Below are 13746 nucleotides of genomic sequence, written 5' to 3'. Positions count from 1 at the left end.
GTGTTCAGCATGGTCAGAGCAGGTCTCAGTACTGCCATAGCAGGGAGTGACAGATGGAAATGAGAATCAGGGAGCAAAGAAGATCCGACACCTAAAGCTCCACACACACAGTGACACTGACACAGCAAAGGCGGGGGACGGGACAGCGTCCCTTGCCACACTAGGACTGTTTGCCTGATGTTAGCGGAATGATTACAAAGTCTCTACTTTCTTCCCATTTGGTAGGTAGTGCTATTACTACTGGCAATCCTCATCTCTAGAGTTTAATCCACATATAAGGAATTAAGAAAGAGTATCTTTTGGATTGATTTAACCATTAAAAACCACCAAAAATAAGAAGGAGAATGTGCACGATCAAGGCCAGCCTGGGCTACACAGATCCTATATTGAAACCTTGAAACAGATTATTATGCTTAATTTCAAAAATACTATATGTAGTAAAATGATTAAAAAATATAAAAATAATATGTAGCCCAATGAAACAGCTGAAATTAGCGAATTCACTAACTACTAATTTTTTTTGTAGTTAAGTAATTTTTTTTTGTATTGTTAAGCAACACACTTCAGTTTTTCAATTCTAAGGCCCAGAAACTTGACACTAGCAGAGAAACTGCTTTTCTGAGAATCTCTCTATAATGGAATTAGAAAAAACAATGAACATATTCTTACCAAGAAATGACACGGTGAGAAGTGGTTCCAGGTCACTCTCTCGATCTGCCCACTGAACCGCCATAGGCGGTGGTTCTGGCTGGGATCTCTGCAGTCATACAGAGCCACCGATCTGCACACATTGCATGCTAGGGTTACGTTTATTTTAGTGAAATGGTAACAGAGCAGTATAGTGAATTCAGAAGTCAATTATTTAAAGCTTGTTTTAAGGTTCTAGACTTAAAAAAAAAAAAAGGAAAAGTTCCACTGTGTTGTATGTGTGGTGCCCATTATGTATGTGTGTGTGTGGGTGCCCATTATGTGTGTGTGAGTCAGAAGACATGGGGTCCTGTGGGGTGAGAATAGGAGTGAACTTAGGAGAACTTACTCTTCCTGCAGAGAACCTACTGACTGACTCAAGCCTGCTGAACTATTCATTTTCTGTTTTAGATTTATTTATGTGAGTATTTTGCCTGCATAAATGTTTGTGTGTGTGTGTGTGTGTGTGTGTGTGTGTGTGTGTGTGTGTGTGTAATGCATACAGAAGCCACAGAAGGCATCCGATCCCCCTGGAACTGGAGTTAAGGTGTTGGAACTGAAACAGGATCCTTTGAACAAACAAATGGTTCTTAATGCTGAGCCATCTCTCCAGCCCTGCATTGACTTTCACTGGTGGATTTTGTTTTTGTCACTGGAAGTTACTGTGGCTCTAACCAGAGCCTAATTCTTCTGCAGGTCAAAATCTTGACTTATGGATGAATCCTATTTCCAAAGTCCAGAGCAATTCTTATTTCCCTTTTCCTGGTAGGACTCAGAGCCATGCAATTCAGGATTCAACCTGTTCTAGTCAGGTTAGTGCTTGGGGAACTAAGGGATACAATTCTGTCTTACAATTTTTCACAAGTCACATTTAAGAAAAACTGGAGACTTAAACCCTTCTAAAGGATAAAGAATCAAAACACAGACTGCTTCCTGCTCTGAGTGTACTCACCATCCCTCCCTCAGACGCAGTCTGTAAAAGGGGAGCACGGGTGAGCAGGGCTCCTGCAATTGATGTAGTAGCTCCAGCTCTTCCTTTCTCTTATACCCAGAGCTTCTGCCATGTAATGTGGGAATGTGCCCATAGAGGCAGAGCCCATGTCCCAGGCCATCTGACATGTTGCATGAAGGAACAACACTGAGGTAGGACAGAAGGGAGGGAGAGGAAGTGTACTAGTTCTGAAGCAAGGCTCCAAAGGCCTTGAAAATTCTGCCCTTGGAGAATCAAGTGTCTAACCAAGCCACTTTGAGCAGTTCCCAGCTGAACTCAGTCTACATGGACAGAATCTCAAAAGAAAAAAAGAGACTGTCACTGAGTTGTTTATATATCATAAAAACCTGGCTAACTCATACATCTTTTAAAAACCAGAGAAGTTGCTAGTTCCTGTAATTAGATAGGATTGGGGTTGAAAACCAGCACATACAATTTAAACACACAGCACCTCAGCACTACAGTGTTTGTGAGCATCAGATGCACCCCTGGCTTGTCTGGGTGCAGACAGAGCTCGAGGTCCTATGTGCCCTGGACAACAGCTTTTCGGAGCTACACTCAGGTCAGGTACTTTTAAATCAGCTCAAGGACAATGTGACAGCAGTGCAAGAAGTGCCTTCTTACTTGTCATAGGACCCAGAAATCAGAGTCTGTGCTTCAAATGGATGAAACTGCAGAGTCTGAACCTGGAGGGAAGAAAGATAAAAGACCTGTCTTTACTTTGGGTAATCCTGTTACAACATGCTGAGACAACTGGCAGTTCCTATGCATTCCCCTTTGAAATTGCAACAGTGTGTAATCTTGTTTTGTTTTTTTGAGAGGGCCTCATCATATAGGCATGGTTGGTCTGAAACTTGCTACCGAGACCTGGCTGGTCCAATGGCCTTCAACTTCCTCTGCCTCCTGAGCGCTGAGATTAAAAGGTATGTGCCACTATGCCTGGCCAAGAAGCTAGTTATTAAACACTCAAAAAGGGAAACCATATTCTCAAATAAAGGCTGGCATTGATAAGAATGTAGCATTCTTCAAACTTTGTAGTGGAACACTTATATCCCTCAGAAGAAATGGGAGAAAAGTAGACTGGATTGGGCAAGTGCACAGATCTCAAAGTCTGGTGTTCTTCATATGTACATCAGCACCCTGAGCCGAGTTCTGTAGTTACACATCTGCTACAACCTTCCCTAACTACTGTTGTGACTGGACTCCCCTGCCCCCCACTCCAGGAGCCTCTATGAACAAATCCCAGGGCATCAATGTTCCTGATTACAGGTATCTATCACACAGGGCTATGTGAGCCTCACTGTGCTGTTCAAAGTACTTTATAAGTCACAGAAAGCCATATACGAATGTCCAGATTACTTTAGCCAGTAATCTGTCATTTCTTTAGAAGCCTTTTACTGACTAAGTCACCATACCTTGTCTGTATGAGCAGTAAGCCTGGCTGCTGACTTCCCCACAGACAGATCCCAGAGAATTATAGTGCTATCTGCTGATGCACTTGCCAGCACATTTCTGAGAAAGAGATAAAAGAGAGAAATAATTTTCAAAAACAAAGAGCATTAAATATAAGTTTACTTGTAACATCAACACAGTGAACTCTTAGGCATTTAAAAAACAAACCTTGACTTACATTCTGAAGACTACCAAAGATGATCAAAATAAAGGAAAGAATGTCAAAGTGGAAAGACCCTTCTCCACTTGTATGGAAGGTGTAATACTGTTGAGATGTGAATAGCACCCCCAGGCTGAGCTCCGAGCTGATCAGACTCAGCCACACCGACATAGCCAACCCACTCTGCTTAGCAGCTTACTTCACTTCAGCAGAGAATGGCAAGCAGATTCTAAAATCTCTATGCCTATACAAGGGACCCATAATCAAACTGGAAAGCACACAGTCCCCAAAAAAATTAATGGAAAAGAGTATCACAACAAAATGGACAGTCTATAGACTGACCAAAATAAATGAACAAACAAACAAATCTCAGAAAATACACTTTATTGTGAGCCACTGCATGTGGAAGCTGGGAACCAACTCAGGTCCTCTGTAAGAGCATTAAGCGCTCTTAACCACTGAGCCACTTAACTCTCCAGCCTGTGTTGTTTGTTTGGGATGTAGTCTCACTGTGTTGCCCAGGTTGTCTCAAACCCTGTGGTCAAGCAGTATTCCTGGCTCAGCTCCCAGTGAGCTGGAACTGTGCCTGAGTTTTACTTTGCATTTCTCTGTGATTGGTATTTTTGTTTTTTAAAAGCGCTAAGACAATGAAATGTTCAAGTTGAGGGAATGACAGTGATGGGATTTTCAACAAATGGAATACAAAAGGACAATGGAGTATCCTTGCGAAAACGTTTGATCCCCCCCCCCAATCTCAGCATCCACACACCTCAAAAATGGATGGCAGACGTAAGTGTGGGAGCCAACACAATAAAATCCCAGAACAGCACGTTAATACACATCTTCATGACCTTGGGTTAAGGAGTACTTCTTGGAGGCAAACACATAATCGACAAAACTATCAATGTTAAAATGATTTACAAAGAGAATGTAAAGACAACCCACAGCATGACAGACATATCTGAAAACGCATGTCTAGCTAGGTATTACTTCAGAACAGACTGTCACAACTCAATCTGAAAACACATTTCCCACCCGTAATGGTCAACGAGCACTGTGATGGTCGACACCCACCACCAAGAAATTCATGTCTTGTTCCAGTTCTGGGAGCTGAGGCAGAAATACCGCTTGAGTGCAGGGCTTGAGACAACCTGGGCAACAGTGAGACTACATCTTTAAAAACCCATGCCAGATATACTGGCCACGACTTTAATTCCAGCACGTGGAAGGCACAGGCAGGTGGAGCTCTGTGAGTTTGAGAGCAGCCTGGTCTACACACTGAGTTTCAGGACAGCCATAACTATATACTGAGACCAACAAGAAACAAAAGAAAACAGAAACCAAAACACACTCTAAATACATTTCGTCAGGAAGTGGAATGGTGGCAACCAGGGATGGGAGGAAGGGGGAGAAGGCAGGGTTGGGATTTATAAGGAACAGAGTTCAGTCTGGGAAGACTGGGTGGTGGCAGCAGCTGCACAGCGCGACCGTGCGGACTCACTGAACTTAGAGGGGTCAAAGTGATGGCTTTCTGCTGTATTTGGCCATTGCTTAAGATGAAAGAGCGGGCGACGTGTGACAATGAAATGAAGTGAGGGTGTTGTCTGCTGGGGAGCAGCAGCGCCCGGGCATCACTGGCATGCGGCAGGGAGGAGGGATGTGCAGAAGGCCTGGGGCTCTAGGGACGGAGGATGAGTCCAGAGCACAGCTGCTGCCCCAGTGATATGGACTGCAGGGAAGATGGGCACAGAGACCCAAGTACAGCAGGTGGACAGTGCAGGAATGAGCTAGAATACTGTAGACACCACATCAGACAAATGCCATCTTTTTACCTGACTGTCTTATTCCAGGAAAGGTCAAGGACAGCATCAGTATGTCCTTCTACTGAGGAACCCTGTAATATATTTCAATTATTAAAAAACCCATCACAAACTGTCATCCTATAATTATCATTGTAAATGTTCTTTTTCAGAAGGAAATGATAGCAATTCATAACCTATCAACACTGCCCTTCGCCTCTCCCCAAACCTACTATAAAATCTAAAAGAAAAATAGAATTTACTACACAAGCAGGTAAGCAGAAACATAAAATCCAAACCTAGCACTGAGTAGAATGGCTATTCTACACGGAGGCTCACCACTGGATCATCTGTTCTGTGAGATCTCATGCCAGCGAGTTTCATGCAACCAGAGAATACATGGACTTTCTGAGATTAGAAACTATACTAACTTTGTAACTTCCTGTCCTGTTCTACCCAAACCATCTGATTGCAAAAGTACATGTCCTTATACCCTCCTCTGCAGTACCTTAGCCCAGTTTGTCTTTTTAAATACCCACTCCTCTTTACCTTCTTCCCTTTCTTCTTCTTCTTTTTGGAAAGCTTGCTTCCCAGTGTGAAGACTGGTTCTAGAGAGTCCACGATATCCAGGTCCCACACCTCAATGACAGGGGTCATGTTTCCCACAGCAATGTAATTTCCTATGGAAGGAAACAGTGCCCTTCCATTACAAAACTAACACGTGCATCTACCAGTCAAGCACATCCCACTGTGAAGTGACCTGAACAGGGCTTCTCAACCCCACAGCAGCCTCCATCTTAGGACCCTGCAGGTCTAACAGTTCCCACGCCATCACCGCCTCTCTTCCATGCACTACTGCAGGGATAAGGATCAACTCAAGACTGTGAGCATCACGAGAAGCTAGTTACCCAGGACAAGGTCTGTTTTTTACTTTATCTGCCTTTTTTTAAAGCATTTTGAGACAAGGTCTCACTATATAGTCCAGGCTGACCTGGAACTCAAGATTCTCCTCCCTAGCTCCCTAATGATACACCACCACACCATACCTGGCTCACTCTGGCTCACTGAATGCTTTCTGAGACAGGATATGCCCCTAACTTCCAGTGGTAACATGATACCATTTTACACTAGGCTTTCACGAGATCCAATAAATCTATAGTCAAAAAAGCTCTCAAGATAGCAGCTTTCATCCCATAGTATAGCAGCTTATCTTAAGTCTGGAGGTACACTCCCCAAATGATGTGACATTAACTAGGGATGACATAAGTACCAGTTCACACTCTCAGCAACAGTTCTGACCCATGAAGAACAAACGAGTTTCCCAATTACCAGTAGACGCATCTGGGCTAGGATCAAAATTCAGCCACTCCACACTCAGAGGGTAGGCAGACAGGAGTATATCATGATGGACATAGAAAGACTCCTCTTCTTGATTGTAGACTAAAAAGATCAGGAAGAGAGACTTTAGTAAGAGAAATGTCACCCACCTCAGAACACTGTTAAAACAAGACAGGTGATGGCACTGAAAAGAGATGCCACGGTCACCACTACTACAGCATGTCTGTCCAGTTAGTACACTCTCACCTCCTGCCACTTTCCATGAATACTGCCAGACAGATAAATGACTCTGTCTGCTTCCTTCACTACAAAAACACACCCTGCAACCAGGACTGACGTTATCAGCTGAAGGTCTAGCTGATTTTAAGTCAGAAACAACAAACAAAAACAACATTGGAGGAAAGTAATCTAGATGCCTGCTAAAATTATTTCAATATTCCAAGACTTTATGAAGACCAACAATGTAGAACAAACATTTAAGGGACTCCCTTTCAAATACGGCAACTCACAAAAGCAGCTCTTCAGCACACAGGAAGTTAAGGAGCAAAATCACATTAAGAAAGCCCAGTAAGAAAGTTCTGCTTGTCCCTGTCTCCTTTAATAGGCTCTTTATTAAGGAAGAACTTATAAAAATAAACACTATTTTCCCCCCAGATCTCTGATTATGGGAAAGATTCTGGGAACTGGGAAATTTCACATCATGTTCTATCTGCTGAGAAGGCACGGTCCTGAAAAACCCTTAGCCACCGCCAATGTGCAGCATACACTGTAAATTAAACTGATCTCAGACGTGCATGCATAAAACCAGTCTCACAGAGACTAATACTATTTACAGTTCTTTTGCATGGATTCTGTACCAGCCTCCCAAATGCTGGGTTATAGGCCTATGCTAACATTAAAACATTAGAACAATTTCATGTTATACATGCTATTGAAAGCCTTATTTTAGAAAAATTTTACAAATATTGACAGAAAACAATGATATGTGGGTTAAAATGGACAACTAATAATTATAGGTTTCCCTATGAGTTGTGAACCCTCTAGGGGTTGAATGACTCTTTCATAGAGGTCTCCTAAGACCATTGGAAAACACAGATATCTACGTTATGATTCATATAACAGTAGCAAAAATAGTTATGAGGTAGTAACACTCCCAGTACACAAACATAAGCGTAGGCAAATGTATAGGATGAATTAAATCTTTATAAAAAATGGTAGCTCTGTGTTGAATTAAGAAGAAAATAAAATGTTCTGTGAAGGAAACTGTCTCAAGAAGCTAAAAAACAAACAACACAAAACAATGCAGGACAAGATCACTTGTTGCTCTTGCAGAGGACCTGGGTCTAATCCCCAGATCCCACAGCTGCTCACAACTGTCACTAACTCTAGTTCCAAGGAGCTGACACCCTGTTGCAGTTCTCTGGGCACTAAACATATACACAATGCAGTTACATTCAGGCAGAACACTTAGACACAAAGAAATAAAAACAAGAACTCCTTCCCGAAGGGGGCTTATTTCTAGACTATACGTGCCTAGAATAAGCAGCACCGGATGGATGGTGTAAACCTGGTTTGTGTCACCAACTCAAATGAGGCGCTGTGGGACCTGGCCTCTAAAGCTGCCCACGAGTGTCCTAGCATCACATGGAAAGCTTTCTAGTGGGCAGCTCCTTCACTCACCGTGCACCTCCAAATTGCACTGGTCTTGCTCAGCACGGCCACAAACGATGAGGCTGTCAGTCGGCTTAATCAAGAAATCTTCATGCTCATATTGTTCCTAAGTGGGCAGGAAACAGTCACTGGCTAGAGTCAGGGATCCAGTGAGGATCTCAACACTTAGGACCAATCCGAACACTGATGTGTAAACATTTACCGTGTCCTTCAGGGTGACGTATGGATCCTGATCATTACTGCCATAGACCGTAAGACCCAACAGAGACTCACCAATGGTCTCAGCATCTGTAATCAGAAGCCATCCGTCAAAATAGTAAAGTTAAAAATCATTTTGACAAAACTTCCCCCCCAAGACTTCTAGTTTTCTGCTTGGGTCACTTTATCAGTAACCACACTGCTCATATTTATTTGGTACAGGAAGCTGTACAAACTTCCAAGTCATTTCTATTTGACATCTGGAAACAATTCCTAAGTCTTGGAAGTCACAATCTTCCAATGAAAGGATTAAATCAAAAATTTAACCCTTTCAGAAAGCATTACAGCTCTTCAGATTGTCTAGCTTGTTCCATACAATTAGAAGTCAAGGTGCTGGAGAGGCAGCTTTGAGTATTCTGAAGAAAGTGCTCCCCGAGACACTGATATCAACAAGCCAGGTTGTTAGGTAAAGACTAAGATGTCGGGCTTCACAGTGGCCAGGCTGCTCTGCAGGTGGTGCTTGCGTATTTACAATCTCAAACAGGAATGTTTATACTCCCTTTGTAAGGGCAGCACTGAGCGGACCCAGGGTGACTGCCATGGTTTGGATCTGACATATCTTTTGAAGGCTCTTGTGTTAGGGAATGGGTTGTCAGATGATAATTTTCCAGGAAGGGAGTAAATCCACGGAGTTCTGACCTAACAACACGTTTATAGTATGATGGCATTATTTCTGCCTGGTAGAGGGCAAGTGGTAGGGCTGAAATGGAAGGCAAACCAAATCCAAGCTCCTATGAAAAGAAACAGCACCCGACTCCACAGCCCCACCCAGCCCGACGATATCGTATTCCCCTCCATCCCTTGGGGGGCAGTAAAGCTGAGAATGGTAAGACCTCATGAGGAATGAGGAACAGAGCAGCAGTGACCACCAAAAGGCACAAAAGCATCAACACTGAGCACCTGCCGGGCAGTGGTGGCACACGCCTTTAATCCCAGCACTTGGGAGGCAGAGGCAGGGGGATTTCTGAGTTCGAAGCCAGCCTGGTCTACAGAGTGAGTTCCAGGACAGCCAGAGCTGCACAGGGAAACCCTGTCTTGGAAAACCAAAACAAACAAACAAACGCACTTCTCTGCTGCTTGTGTGCCCTCCTTTACCTAAGGAACAGCATCTCTCTGTAGACCACCACTCGCCCACTGAAATCGGAGTAGCGGTGGTGACTTCAATTTGCTGCAAACAGCAAAACCCAGACTGGCTGATGTCTCGTGCACCTGCTCGTCTGTCTCTGAGCTGTTGTAAGCTGCGAGTGGCTGACTCTGAGAATCCCACAAAGCTCCAGAACGGCCGGGACTGACACGGGACGGAGCTTATTAACTACTCAGAAGGACAACGCTGCCGCCTTTTCCTCACCCTGCAGATTTCAAGCAACTGTTTCCTGGAGACCACACCAGAAGGTCAGGAACCAAACTATACAGCTTCCGCCAGGTCTCTACATTTGTGGATGGCTCTGCTTCCTGTGCTAAATGAGTAGCTTTCCAGTGTTCTCAGTAGTACGCTTCTCCTGGGCTTCCTGCTGGGTCTCGATGCCTTTGCTGCACCTCCTTCCCCTCCTGCCACCTGGGCCCCCTCTCATTATCCCCAATAACAGTGCAGACAGCTCACTAGCCAGCTACAGATGGTCACACCTGACACGTGCAATAAAGTAGACGGTCTCTTTAGATCTCACACTTACACCTTAGACCAGGAGATCAGAGCTTCCTTCTGAACTAGTTTAGGAAACAGGTCCAAATGTTAAGCCGAATTATCTGACCTAACCTCAGGACAGTAAAGTAGACAAAAGCTCTGGGACAACAGAGCAGACTGAGACACAGAGCGCTGTGGCAGACACGTGGAGGTGAGCTGCTTCTCACCTGGGTTGTCCTCTTCGTCGTAATTGTCTAAGTCATACTCTGCCAGCTCGTCATCTTCTAGAGTGCGGTCATCTTGTGGGTCCCCATCCTCCGGGGGCTCCCTACACCGTGCCTGGGTCCCGGCACTCTGCATGCCATCTTCTGAAGGACTGCCTGCCTCCTCCTCCTCCTCACTCCCGCCTTCTTCTCTGAGTGAAGACAGAAAAGGAAAAGATGTCACCATGATGGTACCTCCTAACAACAGACACACGACATACTGCGCCTGGACTTGACCACAGTCAGCAAGACTTTGAAACTATTTGAAATCACTTACTGTAATTTTTCTTTTGCTTCAGCAATGAGACGTTTCACCTCCTCTTTACTCAGCTCTACCTGCAAGAGAGCAAACACTTCATTGGAGCACATTTAGGGACATCATTAGAAGCCTCTGGACTGAGTCTCCAAACGAATGTTACCTACAACCTCAAGAGCCATCAGGAAACCTCACACGTGATCTAGGCTCTAAATTTCAGGAGGCGGAGCTTGCACAAATCCTCATGATTAAGACCCCTCCCACCTAACACTGTTCAGTGGTCATGCTCACTCTGCTCCTCTAGAACAAAAGATAGCCAAATAGGAAGTGTTACTGGAATATTCAAATAGGTTGGCTTCTGTAAAAGGGATCTGCGGTGGCCATGTTTCTTCCAACTATCTCAGACTCCAAGGGCACCTCCCTCTCTTGGCAGCGGTCACCTACTAACAAGCCACATAACATTGGTTCTCTGCTTTTTCCCTACCATCACTGCCGAATGTAAATGGATTCTTTCTGGGAACCAGTTACCCCCAACTTCCCCCAGTCTTGAATTCCCCACTTCCAGTAACACTTCCCATTTGGCTATCTTTTGTTCTAATGGAGTTCAAAACTAAGGCCACACTCTTCAAAATTGGCTTTCCCTCACCTAAACAGTGCCTTACTACCTTTAAGACACCTAACAGCCAGGTGGTGGAGGTACACGCCTTTAATCCGAGAGGAGGAAGAGGCAGGTGGAGCTTTGTGAGTTCAAGGCCTTCCTGGTCTACAGAGTGAGTTACAGAACAGCTACACAAAGAAACCCTGACTAAACAAAAGACAAGATCAGACCTAACACTACTACATTAGGTGTGGAAATTTGGTATTGTTGGTATTTGGAAATTTGGCTGGTTTGGTATTGTTTATTTACTTAAGCCCACAGTGTGTGCTGGCCATAATGGCAATACTCCATGATTGAAGGGGAATCACTTGCTCAGCTTCTACTAAAGAGCCTCCAGATCTTCAGTGGCTCACACCTAAAACTCTAGTATTTGGGAGGCTGAAGCGGGAGGATTGCCATAAGTCTGAGGCCATGGTGGGCTACAGAGTGAGACCTGGTCTCCAAAACAACAACAACAAATTTTGTGATACAAGAATCTTCCTGAGAAAGACATTCAGTTCTGTCTGAGAAAGAGCCAGAAATTAAAGGTTGAATGACACTGGGGAAGGCAGGGAGGTCAGTCAGCAAAGTGTTTGTTGAGCAAGCCTAAGAACCTCAGTTACAGTGTGTAAGAACCCACTTACACGCTGGGTATAGTGTAGAGCACACCTGTAATCTCAGCACTGGGGACTAGAGACAGGAGAATTCCCGGTGCTTTGGCTAGCCACTCTATCTCAACTGGCTAGCTCTGGGTTCGGTCAGACAGCGCCCACACACGCACACATCCCCCCCCCCACACACACACACACAGGTATTTGTATTGCTTGGGGTTGGGGCATGAGAACTGGGGATTTTAAAGACTCTCCTTTGAATACTTCAAAAGCTGTGTGTGCCCCTTTTAAAATGAAAACAATTTCTTTTTGGAGAAATGTTAATAGGTAATCCTATAAATATACATTGACTGCTTGCTGTTGGCAAAACACCAAAGAAAACAGTGACTAAACACTATCTGTACTCTGGTGGAATTTACACCTATAAGGAGTTTTCCATTCTTCACCGCATGTAAATTCATGTCGAGGTCACTTCCAAGTCTATCATAGAGCGAGTTGTTATCACCCAGACAATGCAACCCCTTCACTTCTTTTAGGACACTTACACCCCCTGACACCCCGAAAATCAAGTGCAAAAACCAGGGCTTTGCTCTATATCGCTCCAAAATATCCCGAACTCCAGGCTCCACTTGACTTGCAGAAAACAGTGTAATAAACAAAATCGCCTGAGTAATCGCTTCCTTGGCCACGGTCTCCAGCTCTTGTACGACTTCCTTCATACTGTGTCACACTGACACCTTACCTTGTTCTCTCTGCCCCATAACGTTTTATCTGGATCACCGTAACAAACTCCTAATAAGCAAGCATCCCCGCTCCTTCCCGGTGCACAAAGTCCACGTGCTAGCGCATCTAGGGGGTGGGACCGGGGTTCCGGCTTCTGGCAGGGAAGGGGCGCGGGGTCTCTGCTCGCTATAAGCAACGGAGCCATACCTCACGTGGCTACAGTCGGGCCAACCCAGGCAGGTCCCATCGCGTGGCTTCTGCCGGGCGCGTGCGTCCCCAGACCGGGCCGAGCCCGGGGGCATCCCGAGGCGCCTCCACACACACAGACCTCACCTTGTCTGGTGTCTCTTTGGCCACGCCGCGGCGGACCCAGGCCACGCAGGTCACTTGGCGGCTGCGGTTCATGATCTTCGGCTTGAACCCGGCGCAGGCTGGAGCCCGAGTCGCTGGGAGAGATTACTCTGAGCTCCGCGAAGGGGAACAGCGCGCAGGCGCGGGCGCCCGCTTGGCGTCATTCGCAGGCGCCCAGGGAAAGGGGCGGGGAACTTGCATGAAGTGGGCGAGGCCATATGCAAATAGTGACGGCTTCCTGGGTGGTCTGTGTTCCGTGAAGGTATTTAGAACTCTAAGGGCCAGAGTTACAATCTTATACCACCACTCTGTTTTCCGTGTAGTTCCATGGACTAAGAGATGACAAGTGGAGACGTCTGTGGGATGTTTATCTTAAGCTTTAGATGGAATGGATTTAGTTTTTTAAGGAGATTCCTTATATTTCTTTATATATATATATTTTTTAATTAATTTTTAAAAATTTGCTTTACATCCTACTCACTGCTCCCCTTTTGGTTACCCTCTCCCACAATCCCCCCCCCCTTTCTCCTCTGGGCACGTGGGGACCTCCTGGGTAGCCCCCCATCCCCTCCACCCTGGTATTTCAAGTCTCTCTGAGGGTAGGTGCGTCCTCTCCCTCTGAAGGCAGCCCACCTAGAAGAACATATCCCATGTATCGGCAACAGCTTTTGGGATAGCCTCCGCTTCAGTTGTTCAAGACCCACATAAAGGTCAAACTGCACATCTGCTATCTATGAGCGGGGAGGCCTATGTCCAGCCTGTGTATGTTCTTTGGTTGGTGGTTCAGACTTCTCAGAGCCCCAAGGGTCCAGGTTAGTTGACTCTGTTGATCTTCCTGTGGAGTTCCTATCCTCTCTAGGACCCACAATCCTTCCTCCTATTCTTCCGTAAGAGCCCCCAAGCTCTATCCACTGTTTGGCTGTGGGTG

At 45.3% G+C, this 13746-nt stretch overlaps 1 protein-coding gene across 1 annotated transcript in view; it reads right to left on the bottom strand.

The window, feature by feature from the left end:
* The window catches only part of Pwp1 (PWP1 homolog, endonuclein), a 17069-nt gene extending 4085 nt beyond the window's left edge, over nt 1–12984 (bottom strand). The window contains exons 1-11 of the mRNA XM_028776956.1: nt 12801–12984; nt 10518–10576; nt 10205–10392; nt 8301–8386; nt 8108–8204; nt 6419–6529; nt 5639–5769; nt 5123–5184; nt 3094–3190; nt 2303–2364; nt 670–781 (exon numbers count right to left, since the gene is read on the bottom strand). Coding sequence (XP_028632789.1) covers nt 670–781; nt 2303–2364; nt 3094–3190; nt 5123–5184; nt 5639–5769; nt 6419–6529; nt 8108–8204; nt 8301–8386; nt 10205–10392; nt 10518–10576; nt 12801–12872 — 1077 coding nt within the window. The 5' untranslated portion in view covers nt 12873–12984. The remainder of the gene's footprint in view (nt 1–669; nt 782–2302; nt 2365–3093; nt 3191–5122; nt 5185–5638; nt 5770–6418; nt 6530–8107; nt 8205–8300; nt 8387–10204; nt 10393–10517; nt 10577–12800) is intronic.
* Nucleotides 12985–13746: the final 762 nt, after the last annotated feature.

The sequence above is a fragment of the Grammomys surdaster genome, unplaced genomic scaffold, assembly GCF_004785775.1.
Source record: "Grammomys surdaster isolate TR1022 unplaced genomic scaffold, NIH_TR_1.0 275, whole genome shotgun sequence".
In the NCBI taxonomy this organism is placed as follows: Eukaryota; Metazoa; Chordata; class Mammalia; order Rodentia; family Muridae; genus Grammomys; species Grammomys surdaster.
This window is presented reverse-complemented; position numbering and strand designations above follow the sequence as displayed.